Below are 20,983 nucleotides of genomic sequence, written 5' to 3'. Positions count from 1 at the left end.
AATTTAAATGCAATCACATCAGGTTCAGCTTGTTGAGAAATGTTCCCTGAATCAGTAATTTCTCCCTCAGACAAAACCTCCCTGGCCCCATCAGACTGGGTTAGGGGCCCTTCAGAAATATTATTATCAGCGTCGTCATGCTCTTCAGTATCTAAAACAGAGCAGTCGCGCTTACGCTGATAAGTGTTCATTTTGGCTAAAATGTTTTTGACAGAATTATCCATTACAGCCGTTAATTGTTGCATAGTAAGGAGTATTGGCGCGCTAGATGTACTAGGGGCCTCCTGAGTGGGCAAGACTCGTGTAGACGAAGGAGGGAATGATGCAGTACCATGCTTACTCCCCTCACTTGAGGAATCATCTTGGGCATCATTGTCATTGTCACATAAATCACATTTATTTAAATGAATAGGAATTCTGGCTTCCCCACATTCAGAACACAGTCTATCTGGTAGTTCAGACATGTTAAACAGGCATAAACTTGATAACAAAGTACAAAAAACGTTTTAAAATAAAACCGTTACTGTCACTTTAAATTTTAAACTGAACACACTTTATTACTGCAATTGCGAAAAAACATGAAGGAATTGTTCAAAATTCACCAAATTTTCACCACAGTGTCTTAAAGCCATAAAAGTATTGCACACCAAATTTGGAAGCTTTAACCCTTAAAATAACGGAACCGGAGCCGTTTTGAACTTTAACCCCTTTACAGTCCCTGGTATCTGCTTTGCTGAGACCCAACCAAGCCCCAAGGGGAATACGATACCAAATGACGCCTTCAGAAAGTCTTTTCTAAGTATCAGAGCTCCTCTCACATGCGACTGCATGCCATGCCTCTCAAAAACAAGTGCGCAACACCGGCGCGAAAATGAGGCTCTGCCTATGCTTTGGGAAAGCCCCTAAAGAATAAGGTGTCTAAAACAGTGCCTGCCGATATGATTATATCAAAATACCCAGATAAAATGATTCCTCAAGGCTAAATATGTGTTAATAATGAATCGATTTAGCCCAGAAAAAGTCTACAGTCTTAATAAGCCCTTTTTGAAGCCCTTATTTACGATCGTAATAAACATGGCTTACCGGATCCCATAGGGAAAATGACAGCTTCCAGCATTACATCGTCTTGTTAGAATGTGTCATACCTCAAGCAGCAAGAGACTGCTCACTGTTCCCCCAACTGAAGTTAATTGCTCTCAACAGTCCTGTGTGGAACAGCCATGGATTTTAGTGACGGTTGCTAAAATCATTTTCCTCATACAAACAGAAATCTTCATCTCTTTTCTGTTTCTGAGTAAATAGTACATACCAGCACTATTTCAAAATAACAAACTCTTGATTGAATAATAAAAACTACAGTTAAACACTAAAAAAACTCTAAGCCATCTCCGTGGAGATGTTGCCTGTACAACGGCAAAGAGAATGACTGGGGTAGGCGGAGCCTATGAGGGATCATGTGACCAGCTTTGCTGGGCTCTTTGCCATTTCCTGTTGGGGAAGAGAATATCCCACAAGTAAGGATGACGCCGTGGACCGGACACACCTATGTTGGAGAAATTACAATAAATCTAAATAAAATTACAATTCACTAAATTATTCCTATTTAAAACTAAATACTTACCTATAAAATAAACCCTAAGCTAGCTACAATAGAACTAATAGTTACATTGTAGCTAGCTTAGGGTTTATTTTTATTTTACAGGCAAATTTGTATTTATTTTAACTAGGTGCAATAGTTAAACAGTTATTAACTATTTAATAACTACCTAGCTAAAATAAATACAAATGTACCTGTAAAATAAAACCTAAGTTACAATTACACCTAACACTACACTATAATTAAATTAATTACCTAAACTAAATACAATTACAATTTAAATTTTTTTTCTAAAGTACGAAAAAAACCTCCACTAAATTACAGAAAATAAAATAATTACAAGATTTTGAAACTAATTACACCTACTCTAATCCCCCTAACAAAATAAAAAAGCCCGTCAAAATAAAAAAATCCCTACCCTACACTAAATTACAAATAGCCTTTAAAAGGGCCTTTTGCTGGGCATTGCCCCAAAGTAATCAGCTCTTTTACCTGTAAAAAAAAAAGTACAAATACCCCCCCAACATTAAAACCCACCACCCACACAACCAACCCTACTCTAAAACCCACCCAATCCCCCCTTAAAAAAACCTAACACTAACCCCCTGACGATCACCCTACCGTGAGACGTCTTCACTCAACCGGGCACAAGTGGACCTCCAGACGGGCAGAAGTCTTCATCCAGACGGCATCTTCTATCTTCATCCATCCGGCGCGGAGTGGCTCCATCTTCAAGACATCCGACGCGGAGCATCCTCTTCATCCGACGGATGGCAACTGAATGAAGCTTCCTTTAAATGACGTCATCCAAGATGGCGTCCCTTCAATCGGAATTAAGGTAGAAAAAATCCTATTGGCTGATGCAATCAGCCAATAGGATTGAGTTTGCATTCTATTGGCTGATTGGAACAGCCAATAGAATGCAAGCTCAATCCTATTGGCTGATTGCATCAGCCAATAGGATTTTTTTATACCTTAATTCCGATTGGCTGATAGAATTCTATCAGCCAATCGGAATTGAAGGGACGCCATCTTGGATGACGTCACTTAAAGGAACCTTCATTCAGTCGACGGCCGTCGGATGAAGAGGATGCTCCGCGTCGGATGTCTTGAAGATGGACACACTCCGCATCGGATGGATGAAGATAGAAGATGCCGTCTGGAGGTCCACTTCTGCCCGGTTGGGTGAAGACTTCTGCCCGGTTGGGTGAAGACTTCTGCCCGGTTGGGTGAAGACTTCTGCCCGGTTGGGTGAAGACTTCTGCCCGGTTGGGTGAAGACTTCTGCCCGGTTGGGTGAAGACTTCTGCCCGGTTGGGTGAAGACTTCTGCCCGGTTGGGTGAAGACTTCTGCCCGGTTGGGTGAAGACTTCTGCCCGGTTGGGTGAAGACTTCTGCCCGGTTGGGTGAAGACTTCTGCCCGGTTGGGTGAAGACTTCTGCCCGGTTGGGTGAAGACTTCTGCCCGGTTGGGTGATCTTCAGGGGGTTAGTGTCAAGTTTTTTAAAGGGGGGATTTGGTGGGTTTTAGATTAGGGTTGGTTGTGTGGGTGGTGGGTTTTAATGTTGGGGGGGTATTTGTACTTTTGTTTTTCAGGTAAAAAAGAGCTGATTACTTTGGGGCAATGCCCCGCAAAAGGCCCTTTTAAGGGCTATTTGTAATTTAGTGTAAGGTAGGGCTTTTTATATTTTGGGGGCTTTTTTATTTTGGGGGCTTTTTTATTTTGTTAGGGGGATTAGAGTAGGTGTAATTAGTTTAAAAATCTTGTAATTTTATTATTTTCTGTAATTTAGTGTTTTTTTTCTTTAGATAATTTTATTTAATTGTAATTAATTGTATTTAGTTTAGGTAATTAATTTAACTAGCGTAGTGTTAGGTGTAATTGTAACTTAGGTTAGGTTTTATTTGACAGGTACATTTGTATTTATTTTAACTAGGTAGTTATTAAATAGTTAATAACTATTTAATAACTATTGTACCTAGTTAAAATAAATACAAAGTTGCCTGTAAAATAAAAATAAACCCTAAGCTAGCTACAATATAACTAATAGTTACATTGTAGCAAGCTTAGGGTTTATTTTTTAGGTGAGTATTTAGTTTTAAATAGGAATTATTTAGGTCATTGTAATAATTTTATTTAGATTTATTTAAATTATATTTAAGTTAGGGGGTGTTAAGGTTAGACTTAGGATTAGGGGTTAATATGTTTATTATAGTGGCGGTGACGTGGGCGGCAGATTATGGTTTAATAAATGTAGTTAGGTAGCGGCAACATTGGGGGCGGCAGAAAAGAGGTTAATAAATATAATGTAGGGTTCGGCAATGTTGGGGGCAGTAGATTAGGGGTTCATAAGTATAATGTAGGTGGCGGCGGTGTCCGGAGCGGCAGATTAGGGGTTAATAATATAATGTAGGTGTCGGAGATGTCAGGGGCGTCAGATTAGGGGTTAATAAGTGTAAGATTAGGGGTGTTTAGACTCGGGGTTCCTGTAAGGGTGTTAGGTGTAGACATAACTTATTTCCCCATAGGAATCAATGGGGTTGCGTTAGGAGCTTTACGCTGCTTTTTGCAGGTGTTAGTTTTTTTTTCAGCCGGCTCTCCCCCATTGATTCCTATGGGGAAATCGTGCACGAGCACGTTTTACCAGCTCACTGCTACCGTAAGCAGCGCTGGTATTGAGGTGAGATGTGGAGCTAAATTTTGCTCTTCGCTCACGTTTGTGCGGTTAACGCCGGGTTTCTAAAAACCCGTAATACCAGCGTTGTCTGCAAGTGAGTGGTGAGCTTAAACTGCTCGTTAGCACCGCACCCCTGTTAACGCAAAACTCGTAATCTAGGTGAATGTTTTCTTTCTTTCATGATTCAGATAGAGGATGCAATTTTAAGCAACTTTCTAATTTATTCCTTTTAATTTTTTCTTTGTTTGCATACATTTGAATGCTTAAACTCCATTATTACTCTAGTCTAAACATTGTTACTAGAAGCATCTATCATGACTCAGTTTTGTTAATTCATCCTCAAAATATCTTATGTTTTCACTAAGGTAATAGGTGATTTAGAAGAGGGGGAATTTGCAAATTCACACCATACTCCCTTGGTACCAGCTATACTTACAGCTTGTAAAATGGCTTTACTGTGCCTACGCGATAACATCTCAAGAGCAGTGAGAGCCTGTTCAGCTACATCAATACACTGAATGACCTGCAGCTAATTAGGAGAGAATTAAACATATTTTAACAAATAAATTATTGTCATCCAGTCAAACGACAAAGACTAATGCCATAAGTTGATTCCTTTGAAGTGACTACTTACCTTCTCCAAAAACACGGGTATAGCATCCACTACAACTGCTGAAGAGCGAGGAAGTGCCTCCATCATATAAGTTAAAGCTCGACATGCATGGTTCATCTGCACAAGACAAAAGGAAAATTAACAAAAGCGCACATATAGCATACTTGTTTTATTTCAAGAGCTATACCACTGACAATAGCAGCACTACCTTAAAGCCACAAGAATTGCAAACTCAAAAAGAGCATTCCAAGTAGCCAATAATAATCAATTCAATGGGACACTAAGACACCACTCATTGTTGTGCATTTGCCGTTCTTTTTTTTGCTAATAGGTAGATTGTAAACTCTTCAAAACACTCAATTCCTGTACTCTATTTTGCATATTAAAATAAATATGTATCCTTTGCACTGTCACTATAACGTACTGTGTACATAGGAAGCAATTGAAGAGATACTTTATAATAATAATAATAAAAAAAACTTACAATGTCAAAATTGTGCTCCATCTGTAGCAGAGTAATCTGAAAAGACAGTGTACAATGTGTTATTAATACAGTATTAACATACTATTACTGCCCCGAGCTTACAATGACGACAGTCATGATGAAAAGTCTATTTCTCTTACCAGTGCCGGCACCACACTCTTCACCGGAAACCCTCCCAATGTCTCTTCATTTCCCATTACCAGCAATTGGCACATCTCAATCACAGCCTGAAGTTGCTGGCTTTCATCTGTTGCCTGGAGACCTTGCAGAAGTTGCTGAGCCTTAGAACCTGAGGAATAAAAGAGCAACATTTATTGGACACAACTCATTTGATGCTACTGATAAATACACAAATAATACATAAGGATCAATACAACTCAAACAAAATGCATAGAAATCTAACTGTCACTTTGTTTTCCTGTTGCAAATTCCTGGAGCGCACACAAAAACATAATTTATGTAAGAACTTTCACTCATAATGGCAAGAGTCCATGAGCTAGTGACGTATGGGATATACATTCCTACTAGGAGGGGCAAAGTTTCAAAAACCTCAAAATGCCTATAAATACACCACTCCCACCACACTCACACCTTAGTTTAACGTATAGCCAAATAGTGAGGTGTAAAAAGTAGTAAAAAAAAAAAGCATACAAAAAAGAGGAACTGGAAAATAATATTGTGCTTGTATACTAAAATATATAACCACCAAAAGCAGGGTGGGCCTCATGGACTCTTGCCAATATGAAATAAATGAATTTATCAGGTAAGTTCTTACATAAATAAGTTTTCTTTCATGTTAATGTCAAGAGTCCATGAGCTAGTGACGTATGGGATAAAATACCCAAGATGTGGAAATCCACAGAAGAGTCACTAGAAAAAACAGCTATTTCCGTTGAGAAATTAAATCCAAACAAAAAATAAGGTTGTCTTATAAATTTTAAGAAAAAAATATAAGCAGAAGAATCAAACCGAGACAGCTGCCTGAAGAACTTTCTATCAAAGACTGCTTCAGAAGACACATACACATCGAAATAGTAAAATTTAGTAAATGTATGCAAAGAAGACCAAGTTGCTGCTTTACAAATCTGATCAACTGAAGCTTCATTCTTAAAGCCCAAGAAGTGGCAACTGATCTAGTAGAATGAGACGTAATTCTCTGAGGCAGAGACTGACCTGCCACAAACTAAGCCTTGTGAATCAAAGGCTTTCACCAAGATGCCATTGTGATGGCATTCTGACCTTTCCTAGAACCAGAAAAGACAACAAATAGACCAGAAGTTTTCCTGAAATCTTAAAGGGACACTGAATCCAATTTTTTTATTTTGTGATTCAGATAGAGCATGCAATTTTAATCAACTTTCCCATGTTAATCCTATTATCAATTTCTCTTCATTCTCTTGCTTTCTTTATTTGAAAAAGGCATCTAAGCTATTTTTTGGTTCAGTACCATGGAAAGCACTTTTATTGGTGGGTGAATTTATCCACCAATCAGCAAGAACAACTTAGTGTGTTCACCAAAAATGGGCCGGCATCTAAACTTACATTCTTGCATTTCAAATAAAGATACCAAGAGAATGAAGATAAAGAACATTTGATAATAGGAGTAAATTAGAAAACAAAATTTATGCTTACCTGATAAATTTCTCTTGTGGTGTATCCAGTCCACGGGTTCATCCATTACTTGTGGGATATTCTCCTTCCCAACAGGAAGCTGCAAGAGGACACACACAGCAGAGCTGTCTATATAGCTCCTCCCCTAACTGCCACCCCCAGTCATTCGACCGAAGACAAGCAAGAGAAAGGAGAAACTATAGGGTGCAGTGGTGACTGTATTTTAAAAATAAAAAACACCTGCCTTAAAATGACAGGGCGGGCCATGGACTGGATACACCACAAGAGAAATAAATTTATCAGGTAAGCATAAATTTTGTTTTCTCTTGTAAAGGTGTATCCAGTCCACGGGTTCATCCATTACTTGTGGGATACCAATACCAAAGCTTTAGGACACGGATGAAGGGAGGGACAAGGCAGGCATTTAAACGGAAGTCACCACTGCCTGTAAGACCTTTCTCCCAAAAATAGCCTCGGAGGAAGCAAAAGTATCAAATTTATAGAATTTAGAAAAAGTATGAAGCGAAGACCAAGTCGCCGCCGTACAAATCTGTTCAACAGAGGCCTCATTTTTAAAAGCCCATGTGGAAGCCACCGCTCTAGTGGAATGAGCTGTAATTCTTTCAGGAGGCTGCTGGCCAGCAGCCTCATAAGCTAAGCGGATTATGCTTCTCAGCCAAAAAGAAAGAGAAGTTGCCGAAGCCTTTTGGCCTCTCCTCTGTCCAGAGTAGACAACAAACAAAGCAGATGTTTGACGAAAATCCTTTGTAGCTTGTAAATAAAACTTTAAAGCACGAACCACATCAAGATTGTGTAAAAGACGTTCCTTCTTTGAGGAAGGATTAGGACATAATGAAGGAACAACAATCTCCTGATTGATGTTCTTATTAGATACCACCTTAGGAAGAAACCCAGGTTTGGTATGCAAAACTACCTTATCTGCATGGAAAATCAGATAAGGGGAATCACACTGTAAAGCAGATAACTCCGAAACTCTTCGAGCCGAGGAGATAGCTACCAGAAACAGAACTTTCCAAGATAAAAGTTTAATATCTATGGAATGCAGAGGTTCAAACGGAACCCCTTGAAGAACCTTAAGAACTAAATTTAAACTCCATGGCGGAGCAACAGGTTTAAACACAGGCTTAATTCTAACTAAAACCTGACAAAACGCCTGAACGTCTGGAACCTCAGCCAGACGTTTGTGCAAAAGAATAGACAGAGCAGAAATCTGTCCCTTTAAGGAACTAGCAGACAATCCTTTCTCCAATCCCTCTTAGAGAAAGGATAAGATTCTAGGAATCCTGACTTTACTCCATGAGTAACCCTTGGATTCACACCAGTGAAGATATTTACACCATATCTTATGATAGATTTTGCTGGTGACAGGCTTTCGAGCCTCATTTAAGGTATCAATGACCGACTCGGAAAAACCACGCTTTGATAGAATCAATCGTTCAATCTCCAAGCAGTCAGACGCAGAGAAATTAGATTTGGATGTTTGAAAGGACCTTGAAGTAGAAGGTCCTGCCTCAGCGGCAAAGTCCATGGTGGAAAGGATGACATGTCCACCAGATCTGCATACCAAGTCCTGCGTGGCCACGCAGAAGCTATCAAAATCACCAAAGCTCTCTCCTGCTTGATCTTGGCAATCAGACGAGGGAGCAGAGGAAACAGTGGAAACGCATAAGCCAGGCTGAAGGACCAGGGCGCTGCTAGAGCATCTATCAGCGCTGCCTTGGGATCCCTGGACCCGTAACGAGGAAGCTTGGCGTTCTGACGAGACGCCATGAGATCCAGTTCTAGTTTGCCCCATAGTTGAATCAACTGGGCAAACAGTCTGCCGACTTAAAAAAACTGCCTCCCAGTTCTCTACTCCTGGGATATGGATAGCTGAGAGATGGGAAGAGTGAACCTCTGCCCATAGAATTATCTTTGAAACCTCCAACATCGCCAGGGGGCTCTTTGTACCCCCCTGATGGTTGATATAGGCTACAGTCGTGATGTTGTCTGACTGAAATCTGATGAACCTGACCGCAGCTAGCTGAGACCAAGCCTGAAGAGCATTGAATATCGCTCTTAGTTCCAGAATGTTTATCGGAAGGAGGGCTTCCTCCTGAGTCCACGAACCCTGAGCCTTCAGGGGGGTTCCAGACTGCGCCCCAGCCCAGAAGGCTGGCATCTGTCGTCACTATAGTCCATTCTGGCCTGCGGAAGCTCATTCCCCTGGACAGATGGACCCGAGATAGCCACCAGAGAAGAGAATCTCTGGCCTCTTGATCCAGATTTAGCAGAGGGGACAAATCTGTGTAATCCCCATTCCACTGACTGAGCATGCAAAGTTGCAGTGGTCTGAGATTTAGGCGGGCAAACGAAACTATGTCCATTGCCGCTACCATTAAGCCGATTACTTCCATACACTGAGCCACTGACGGCTAAGAAGTGGAATAAAGAGCACGGCAGGAAGTTAGAAGCTTTGACAACCTGACCTCTATCAGAACAATCTTCATTTCTACTGAATCTATCAGAGTTCCTAGGAAGGAAACTCTTGTGAGAGGGGAGAGAGAACTCTTCTTCATTCACCTTCCACCCGTGAGACCTCAGAAAGGCCAGAACAATGTCCGTATGGGACTTGGCGATTTGAAAAGTCGACGCCTGGATCAGAATGTCGTCTAGGTAAGGAGCCACCGCTATGCCCCGTGGCCTTAGAACCGCCAGTAGGGACCCTAGAACCTTCTTAAAGATTCTTGGTGCCGTGGCTAACCCGAAGGGAAAAGCCACAAACTGGTAATGCCTGTCTAGGAAGGCAAACCTGAGAAGCCGATGATCTCTGTGTATCGGAATGTGGAGATAAGCATCCTTTAAGTCCACGGTAGTCATATATTGACCCTTCTGGATCATAGGTAGGATGGTCCGAATAGTCTCCATATTGAAGGATGGGACCCTGAGAAATTTGTTTAGGATCTTGAGATCCAAGATTGGTCTGAAAGTTCCCTCTTTTTTTGGGAACTATAAACAGGTTTGAATAGAATCCTTCCCCTGTTCCTCCCTTGGAACTGGGTGGATCACTCCCATGACCAGAAGGTCTTGAACACAATGTAAGAATGCCTCTCTCTTTATCTGGTTTGCAGATAATTGTGAGAGATGAAATCTCCCATTTGGAGATGAGGCTTTGAAATCCAGAAGATATCCCTGGGAAACAATCTCCAGAGCCCAGGGATCCTGGACGTCTCTTGCCCAAGCCTGGGCGAAGAGAGAAAGTCTGCCCTCAACTAGATCCGGTCCCGGATCGAGGGCTATTCCTTCATGCTGTCTTAGAGGCAGCAGCAGGTTTTTTGGCCTGCTTTCCCTTGCTCCAAGCCTGGTTAGGTCTCCAGACTGGCTTGGACTGGGCAAAATTTCCCTCTTGTTTTGTAGTAGAGGAAGATGAAGCTGCGCCACTCTTGAAGTTTCGAAAGGAACGAAAATTAGTCTGTTTGGTCCTTAATTTGTTGGACCTATCCTGGGGAAGGGCGTGGCCTTTTCCTCCAGTAATATCAGAAATGATCACCTTCAGTCCAGGCCCGAATAAGGTCTGCCCTTTGAAGGGGATGTTGAGAAGCTTAGACTTTGAAGTAACGTCAGCTGACCAGGATTTAAGCCATAGCGCCCTACGCGCCTGAATGGCAAAACCTGAATTCTTAGCCATTAGCTTTGTTAAATGAAAAACGGCATCAGAAATAAATGAATTGGCTAACTTAAGAGCTTTAAGCCTGTCTAGGATATCATCCGACGGGGTCTCCACCTGTAGAGCCTCTTCAAGAGACTAACCAGAAAGCCGCTGCAGCAGTGACTGGGGCAATGCATGCAAAAAGCTGGAGAATAAAACCTTGTTGTATAAAGATTTTCTTAAGGAAACCCTATAATTTTTTTATACATTGGATCTAGGAAAGCACAACTGTCCTCGACGGGAGGATTATTGTCGCTACATAGATGACCTCTTCCTCATATGGCAGGATAGACAAGCCACACTTACAGCTTGGATCCAGAGCCTCAATGAGATGGAAGGAACCATCAGATTCAGTCACACCATGAACATGGAAACAGTCAACTACCTTGACGTGAGGATTTATAAGAAAGCAGATGGATTGCGAACGACATTGTTCCGAAAAGCGACCGATCGAAACTCCATTCTACATGCCAAGAGTTGTCATCAACCTAATCTAATCAAGAACATTCCTAAAGTGCAGTTCCAGAGAGTAATATGGAACAACACTGATCAGAACAAATGTCTGGCACAGTTAGATGAAATGTTGCAGATATTCAGAGAGAGGGGCTACAACAGAAAAGTGCTAACTGAGATGCGTGAACAGACGACTGCTCCTGCAATAATGAAACTCGCTGACAATAAGCATTTAAAACAGATGACTTTTGTAACAATGTACACACCTGACAAGAATCTAATTATTGGAGCCTTAAAGGATGAGTGGAAAACTACTGAAGGCAGATCGCAACACTACCTTTTGGGAGTTGGAATGCCCCACACACAGGTTACAGGAGGGGTCGTAGCCTCAGGGATCTGTTGATGAAAACTGACATAGGGGACACAGAGCAAGAGACCTGGCTCAATAAGAAGAAAGGTTGCTACAGATGCATAAGTTGTGTTACGTGCAATGGGATGATTACGATCACACATTTCCACCATCCTGAACGAAGAAAATATGAAATCAAGTTCTTCCTGACCTGTACCACACCATATATTATTTACCTATTGAACTGTCCCTGTGGGAAATACTACACAGGCAAAACCACCGACGATGCTAGAACTAGGATGGCGAACCATCGATCAAGCATTAGGACGGCCATCAACCATGGTAAATCAGATCAACCAGTAGCCCGTCACTTTCTTGAGGCAGGACACACAGTGAAGGATCTAAGATTTCGCATTATCGACCATGTCCCCAAACTCAGAAGGGGAGGAGACAGAGCAAAAATCCTCTTGCAAAAAGAGGCACGATGGATTTATGAATTGGGAACTTTGTATCCAAGGGGACTTAATGTACACACGGGATGGCAATGCTATCTATAGTGAAGAACATGAGGGTCCACACTCCGTCACATTGTAGGACCCATCCTTATGGTGGCTCCTTGCCAATTTGAGAGAGTCCATGGTCTATGACCTATAGGTTGCTTTACATTTATTGTGCAACTCTTTCCTCTCTATGATCCGACTGTATTGCTTTTGATTATCTGCTAAGGTAATTTAACACTGGTATACACATAGTCGTGAGTTAATGTCCCATAGTGTGTTATATGTTCTACAACTATAGCATCTAACACGATTAGGGTTGGAGGTTTGAGGTATATGTTTTCCTTACTCTCCTCCAGCCTTGTGATCTATGGGTAATACCCTCTAATGATGGAATAAGTACTGAATCAATAGTTAATGTTGGTTTTTCCCTCCGGATACTATCATGGGATGTATATACATTTTGTTTTTAATTTGTTTTCTTTCATGTAATTGGCAAGAGTCCATGAGCTAGTGACGTATGGGATATACATTCCTACAAGGAGGGGCAAAGTTTCCCAAACCTCAAAATGCCTATAAATACACCCCTCACCACACCCACAATTCAGTTTTACAAACTTTGCCTCCCATGGAGGTGGTGAAGTAAGTTTGTGCTAGATTTCTACATTGATATGCGCTTCGCAGCAGGCTGAAGCCCGGTTTTCCTCTCAGAGTGCAGTGAATGTCAGAGGGATGTGAAGAGAGTATTGCCTATTTGAATACCATGGTCTTCCTCTAGGGGATCTATTTCATAGGTTCTCTGTTATCGGTCGTAGATATTTCTTCTCCTACCTCCCTTTTCAGATCGACGATATACTCTTATATACCATTACCTCTACTGATTCTCATTTCAGTACTGGTTTGGTAATCTACTATATGTAGATGAGATGTCTTAGGGTAAGTAAGTCTTATTTCTATTTATGACACTCTAAGCTATGGTTGGGCACTTTATATGTAAAGTTCTAAATATGTGTTAAACTTATATTTGCCATGATTCAGGATAATCAGTATTCCTTCTTTCAGACTGAGTGTTTCATTTTTTTGGGAAAATGCATATGAATTATATTTTTTCTTACCTTAAAAATTTTCAATTGACTTTTTTTCTAAATTGCGGGCTGCTAGGCTCGTGGGTGCAGAAAATGCTTCAATTTATTGCGTTATTCTTGGCGCGAGACTTTTTTGACGCTAAAATTTAGTCATTTCCGGCATCATAGTTGACGCCGGAAGTTTTCACGTGGTTGCGCCATTTTTTGACGTATGTGTGTTGCAGACGTTTTTGGCGCCAAAAAATATGGGCGTCATACTTGGCAAAAAAAAATGTGGGCGTCATACTTGGCGCCAGTTTTTTTCACATTATTTCAGTCTCACTTTTTAGTTGCTTCTGGTTTCTAGAGGCTTGTTTTGTTTTGCTTTTTTTTTTCCCCATTCCTGAAACTGCCATTTAAGGAATTTGATAATTTTGCTTTATATGTTGTTTTTTCTATTACATATTGCAAGATGTCACTACCTGACCCTAGATCAGAATCTACTTCTGGAAAGAAACTGCCTGATGTAGGTTCTACCAAACCTAAGTGCATTTGTTGTAAACTTTTGGTAAACTGTTCCTCCGGCTGTAGATTGTGTTAGTTGTCATGATAAACTATCAAACGCAGATAATATTTCCATTAGTAATAATCCATTACCTGTTGATGTTCCTTCAACATCTAATGTTCAGGATGTTCCTGTTAATGTTAAGGAATTTGTTTCTAATTCTATTCAGAAGGCTTTCTCTGTTATTCCTCCTCCTAGTAAACTTAAGAGGTCTTTTAAAACTTCTCATATTTCAGATTAATTTTTAAATGACCGCCATCATTCTGACTTAAAAAAAACCCATAAAAATCAACAGGCGATACTCTCTTCACATCCTTTTGACAAACACTGTACTCTGAGAGAAATTGGGATTCCAAATGCTTAGAAGCGTCTATCATAGAAGAAATTAAGCACAAACTTACTTCACCACCTCCACGGGAAGCAAAGTTGCAAAACTAAGGTGCGAGTGTGGTGGGAGGTGTATTTAAAGGCATTTTGAGGTTTGGGAAACTTTGCCCCTCCTGGTAGGAATGTATATCCCATACGTCAGTAGCTCATGGACTCTTGCCATTTACATGAAAGAAAAGAAAATAGCCGTCATCAAAATTGACGGACAACCTAGACACCCACTTAAAGTTAAGTAGCCCCCCACCCTTCTCACCTTTTCAGTCCAGTATAAATAAGTTAAAAGCAAAATTTATGCTTGCCCGATAAATTTATTTCCGGATACGGTGAGTCCACATAATCATCAATTACTGTTGGGAATATCACTCCTGGCCAGCAGGAGGCGGCAAAGAGCACCACAGCAAAGCTGCTAAATGTCACTTCCCACAATCCCCAGTCATTCGACCGAAGGAAAATAAAGAAAAAGGAAATAACACAAGGTGTAGAGGTGCCAGAGGTAAAAATAACTGTCTTAAAATAAAGGGCAGGCCGTGGACTCACCATATCCAGAAATAAATAAAATGTATCAGGTAAGCATAAATTTTGTTTTCTTTCCTAAGATACGGTGAGTCCACGGAATCATCAATTACTGTTGGGAACCAATACCCAAGCTAGAGAACACCGATGATTAGGGAGGAACAAGACGGGTAACCTAAACAGAATGCACCACTGCTTGAAGAACATTTCTCCCAAAAGAACCTCAGTCGAGGCAAAATAATAAAATTTGAAACATTTGGACAGGGTAAGCAGAGAAGACCAAGTTGCAACCTTGCAAAACAGTTCCAGAGAAGCTTCATTCTGAAACCCCAAGAAAGAGAGTCAGCCCTAGTGGAATGAGCTGTAATTCTCTCAGGAGACTGCTGCCCAGCAGTCTCATAAGCAAAGCCAATAATACTTCTCAACCAGAGAGAAATAAGTAGTAGAAGCTTTCTGACCTTTACGTTTCCCTGAGAAACAAACAGGGCAGAAGACAATCCTTAGTCGCCTGAAAATAAAATTTTAAACGCACGCACAACCTTTAAGTTCTACAACAAACGTTCTTCAGAAAAGAAGAACTATGACAAAGAAGGAACAACAATTTCCTGATTAAAAATTTCTGTCCGAAAACCACCTTAGGAAGGAACCAGACTTAGTACGAAGAACCGCCTCATCGGCATGGGCATGAAAGATAAGATAAGGTGAATCACATTGCAAAGCTGAGAGTTCCAAAACTCTCCGAGCAGAAGAGATAGCAATAAGAAACAAAAACTTCCAAGATAACAACTTAATATCTATGGAATGTAATGGCTCAAACAGAGCTTGTTGCAAAACTTTAAGAACACAGTTAAGGCTCCCAGGAGGAGCAACAGATTTAAACACAGGCCTAATACTGACCAAGGCCTGACAAAACGAATGCATATCTGGCACGTCCGCCAGATGCTTATGCAGCAAAAAAGATAATGCAGAAATCTGACCGACAAAACCTCTCTCCAGACTGTCCTGTAGAAAGGACAAAGTTCTAAGAATCCTGACCCTACTCCAAGAGTAGCCCTTGGAGACACGCCAATAAAGATATTTACGCCATATCTTATGGAAAATATTCTCGTAACAGGCTTGCAAGCCTGAATCATGGTCTCAATGACGCTTAGACAGAACCGCCCAATCTCCAAGCAGTCAGCTTCAAAGAAACGAAATTTGGATGAAAGAAGGGACTCTGAATCAGAAGGTCCTTCATCAGAGGTAGTCTCCAAGGAAAGAGATGACATATCTCCACTAGGTCTGCATACCAGATCCAGCGAGGCCACGCAGGGACTAGTAGAATTACCAGCGCTCTTATCCTGTTTGACACAAGCAATGACTTGTGAAAGGAGAGCAAACGGAAGAAACGGGTATACCAGCCTGAAATCCTAAGGAACAGCCAGAGCATCTATCGGAGCAGCCCGACGATCTCTTGACTTCGAATCATAGCTTAACATTTTTTAGATGCCATCAGATCATCAACACCGGCACCCATTAGAGGGTTAGGTCGGATGGAGTTCCCACTCCTCAGAAAGAAAAATCTGTCTGTTCAGGAAATACGCTTCCCAGTTGTTTCCTGGGACGTGCATGGCAGACTACAATTGTGAGCTTCCACCCACTGAACAAACCAAGTCACCTCCTACATGGCTAAGTAACTCTGAGTTCCTCCCTAGTGGTTAATGTAAACCATTGAGGTGAAAGTCTGATTCGTCAAGGACGACTGAGGCCAAGTCATCATAGCATTGAAAATAGCTCTCAACTTTAAAAATGTTTAAGAGGAGAGTAGACACTTCTGAGTCCATAATCCCTGAGTCTTAAACAAGACCCAGACTGCTTCCCAGCCCAGCAGGTAGGCGTCCGTGGTCACATCAACCAGGAATGTCTCTAGAAGCACACGCCCTGAGACAGATACTCCTGAAACGTTTAATAGAACACAGTAAAGGAAAGGATGTCCATGGTTAACCTCAGACCAATTCCCTCCATACATAGAATTACTGAAAAGTGAACGTAAAAACAACACCAGCTAGGTCCAAACTCCCAACCTTCTGGTTGCAAAAACATAATTTATGTAAGAACTTACCTGATAAATTCATTTCTTTCATATTAGCAAGAGTCCATGAGCTAGTGACGTATGGGATATACATTCCTACCAGGAGGGGCAAAGTTTCCCAAACCTTAAAAATGCCTATAAATACACCCCACACCACACCCACAATTCAGTTTAACGAATAGCCAAGAAGTGGGGTGATAAGGAGCGAAAGCATCAAAATATAAGGAATTGGAATAATTGTGCTTTATACAAAAAAAATCATAACCACCACAAAAAAGGGTGGGCTTCATGGACTCTTGCTAATATGAAAGAAATTAATTTATCAGGCAAGTTCTTACATAAATTATGTTTTCTTTCATGTAATTAGCAAGAGTCCATGAGCTAGTGACATATGGGATAATAAATACCCAAGATGTGGAACTTCCACGCAAGAGTCACTAGAGAGGGAGGGATAAAAATAAAGACAGCCAATTCCGCTGAAAAATGAATCCACTACCCAAATCAAAAAAGTTTCAAGTTTTATAATGAAAAAAACTGAAATTATAAGCAGAGGAATCAAACTGAGACAGCTGCCTGAAGTACCATTCTACCAAAACTGCTTCTAAAGAAGAGAAAACATCAAAATGGTAGAACATAGTAAAAGTATGCAAAGAAGACCAAGTCATTGCTTTGCAAATCTGATCAACAGAAGCTTCATTCTTTAAAAAGCCCAGGAAGTAGAAACTTACCTAGTAGAATGAGCCGTAATCCTCCGAGGCGGGAATCCACCCGACTCCAAATAAGCATGATGAATCAAAAGTTTAAGCAAGATGCCAAATAAATGGCAGAAGCTTTTTGACCTTCCTAAAACCAGAAAAGATATAAAATAGACTAGAAGTCTATCTGAAATCTGAATAGCTTCAACATAGAAAGTAAGAATCTCACCAAAGAAGTCTTAGGAAAAGAATAATTCCTCCCTAATGTTTGTTATAATTTACAACTTTAGGTAAGAATTGAAATGAGGACAGCAAAAACCACCTTTTCCTGATGAGAAAAAAAAAATCAGAAAAAAGAGATTCACAAGAAAAAACATAATTCAAAAGCTGTTCTAGCTGAAGAGATGTCCAAAAAGAACAATACTTTCCATGAAAGTAATTAATGTCCAGAGCAAGCATATGCTCAAATAGAAGAGCCTGAAAAACCTTCAGAACCCAAATAAGACTCCAAGGAGGAGAAATTGGCTTAATGACAGGTTTCATACGAATCAAAACCTGAAAAAAATGATGAATATCAGGAAGTAACACTGCCTTATCCTGATGAAAAATCAGAAAAAGATATTCACAAAAAAGAGCAGATAACTCAAAAATTCTTCTAGCAGAAGAAATAACCAAAAGGAACAATACTTTTCCAAGAAAGTAATTTAATGTTCAGAAAATGCATAGTTTCAAAACGGAGGAGCCTGAAAAGCCCTCAGCACCAAATTGAGACTCCAAAGAGGAGAGATTGAATTAGTGACAGGCTTGATACGGACCAAAGCCTGAACAAAACAATGAATATCAGGATGATTAGCAATCTTTCAGTGAAAAAATAACAGAAAGAGTAGAGATTTGTCCTAACAAGAACTGCAGACAAAACCATATCCAAACCAACCTGAAAAAAATAATAAAATTCCATAAATTTTAAAAGAATGCCAAGAAAAGTATGTCTTCCAGACTCAATAATAAATCTTTCTAGAGACAGATTTACGAGCCTGAAACCAAGTGTTCAATCTCCATCCCTTCAAATTTAATGATTTGAGATCCTGATGGAAAAAATGGGCCTTGAGAAAGAAGGTCTGGTTTAAACGGAAGTGTTCAAGGTTGGCAACTGACCATCCGAATGAAATCCGCATACCAAAACCTGAGAGGCCATGCTGGAGCCACCAGCAGAACAAATACTCCATAAGAATTTTGGAAATCACTTTGGAAGAAGAACTAGAGGCGGAAAGAAATGGGCAAAAAGATAATTTCCAAAGAAATGTCAATGCATACACTACTTCCGCCTGAGGATCCCCGGACCAGAATAGGCCCCTGGGAAGTTCTTTATTCAGATGAGATGCCAACAGATCTATTTCTAGAAATGCTCACATCTGAAAAATTGAAAAACATATCTGGGTATGAGAGACCATTCTCCCGGATGTAAAGCTTGATTAACAGAGATAATCCGCTTCCCACATATCTATACCTGGGAAAAAAAACACAGAATTTAGATAGGAGCTGGTTTTAGCCTAAGCTAATATACGAGACACTTCTGTCACAGCCTAAGGACTGATAGTCCTACTCTGATGATTGACATACACCATAGTTGTGATATTGTCTGAAAAACAATAAACGTCTCTTCCTCAAAAAGAAACTAACTGAAAAACTCTGAGAAAACACGGAGTTCTAAAATATCAAATGGTAATCTCGCCTCCTGAGATTTCCAAACCCCTTGTGCTGACAGAGATCCTCAGACAGCCTCCCAACCAAAAAGACTCACATCTGTAGAGATCATGGTCCAGGTTGAAAGAAACGAAGAGACCTGTAGAACTAAATGATGGTGATCTTAACCACCAAATCAAGAGAGATAAATATTAGGATTTGAAGATTTAAAATGCGAAATCCTAGAATCCCTGCACCATAATTCAGCATAAAAGACTGGAAAGGTTCTTTCTATTGAAAATGAGCAAAGGGAATTGAATCCAATGCTGTGGCCATAAGACCTAAAACTTCTATGCATATATAGCAACTGAAGGAAAAAAAAAGACTAAAGGTACCAACAGACGGAACCCAATAAAATTGTCCCTTGTCTGATAGAGACAAAGACAGTGACACAAACTATCTGGAAACCCAAAAAAAGGTGACCCTTGTGAGAGGAATCAAGAGCTTTTGAAAAAAAGATCCTCTAACTATGTCCTGAAGAACAAAGTGAATCATATGAGATTCCGCATCCTCAGAAAATAATCTAAATGAATACAGAAAAAAATATGCATTTATTGTATCTAAAGAAAACAAATAATGCTATCACTGACCAAAAAAAGGCAGAATAGTTTGAATAAAAACTCCAAAACCCAGTTCCTAAAAATGGAACTAGAAGAAATACCCCAGAAGATTCCAGGTCTGAGCAGTGCTTGAACCCCACGGGTGACCAGCCATGCTTCAACAGTACCCAAAATAAATAGGACCGAAACACACATAAAGAAAGTGTTAGCCTTACTGGAATAAAATCAAAGAAATTTGGACCGAATAGAACCAAATACATTTCAAAAAAGTCTTAACCTGCCCCTTGCCAGCCAAGCTTGAATACGGCACATACATCGCAATTTAAGGGAGCTGATTTCGAACGGAAAAAATTTCCAATTAAAAACATGTTACTTGGGAAAGAATTCAGGAATTCATTCCATAATAAGAACAACCAAACTAGTATAAGCTTAAAGTTTTAGTCTTAGAACTCAATCTTGAAGCCCAGAGTAACAGTTAAGAATTGAATCCAATTATAAAACAAATAATTGATTATCTTAGAACAAAAGAAATATGGATTTTTAGAAATCACAAAATTCTTCTAGCTCAAACAGCTAAAGACATAAATTAAACCTCATTTGCGAAAATATTCAATAAAATTAAGACACAAATGAAATTATTAGCATGATAGTCCAGTTAAAGGACCAGACAATACAGTGGAATTGCATAATCAATAAATGCAAAACAACAAGACAAATGCAACAGCACCTAGTCTAGTTAATTTTGTCCCTTTAACAATGCTAAAATAAATCATAATCTGATACTTGAACTTAAAGTAAACAGAAAAAATGAAGCAATTGCAACATCCAAATAAATCATAGGTCCAAGAAAAAGTACCTGAAACTAAATAATTTTCCATAAATAAGATACAACCATCTAAAGGAAAATAAATACTATTTTGCTATAGAAACAATAGCATAATTAGTAGGAGTAGAGATAGCCCCAATAAATTGGAGAACCCTCCAAATTGAATTAAACTGCCGGCAAAGAGTATAGTTTAAAACCTTTGAAGAAAGAATAAAAGAAAATTATCAGCCTATTCCATTCCCTAGTATAAGGAATTGGAAAAAAACCTCTGAAAACACAGAAGAATAAATAAGCAGAAATAGTGTTAGCTAGTCTTGAAAAAGAACTAGTTACCTTAATGTAAAATAATCAACACCTTTTCAACAAAGAACAAATGTACTTTAATAAAAAAGTAGATTTGTTAGTGTCAATATCTGATGAAGAAAATTCTGAATGAGAAAAACATCATCAGAGAAGGATAAATCAGTATGTTGTTGGTCATTTGAAACTTCAATAATTAAAAAAGAAGTTGAAAAAGACCTAAAAATTTTATTAGAAGGCACAAAGTCAGACAAAGCCTTTAAAATAGAA

General features: G+C 39.8%; 1 protein-coding gene across 9 annotated transcripts in view; it reads right to left on the bottom strand.

Moving 5' to 3' along the window:
- Positions 1-20,983, bottom strand: part of TRIP12 (thyroid hormone receptor interactor 12) — a 1,052,161-nt gene that overhangs the window by 671,705 nt on the left and 359,473 nt on the right. For all 9 annotated transcript variants that reach the window (XM_053709826.1, XM_053709829.1, XM_053709830.1 and 6 more), the window contains 4 exons: positions 5,511-5,659; positions 5,371-5,406; positions 4,908-5,003; positions 4,710-4,802 (listed from right to left, as the gene is read on the bottom strand). In XM_053709826.1, the coding sequence (XP_053565801.1) occupies positions 4,710-4,802; positions 4,908-5,003; positions 5,371-5,406; positions 5,511-5,659 (374 nt within the window). The remainder of the gene's footprint in view (positions 1-4,709; positions 4,803-4,907; positions 5,004-5,370; positions 5,407-5,510; positions 5,660-20,983) is intronic.

This window comes from Bombina bombina, chromosome 4, assembly GCF_027579735.1.
Source record: "Bombina bombina isolate aBomBom1 chromosome 4, aBomBom1.pri, whole genome shotgun sequence".
Classification (NCBI taxonomy): domain Eukaryota; kingdom Metazoa; phylum Chordata; class Amphibia; order Anura; family Bombinatoridae; genus Bombina; species Bombina bombina.
This window is presented reverse-complemented; position numbering and strand designations above follow the sequence as displayed.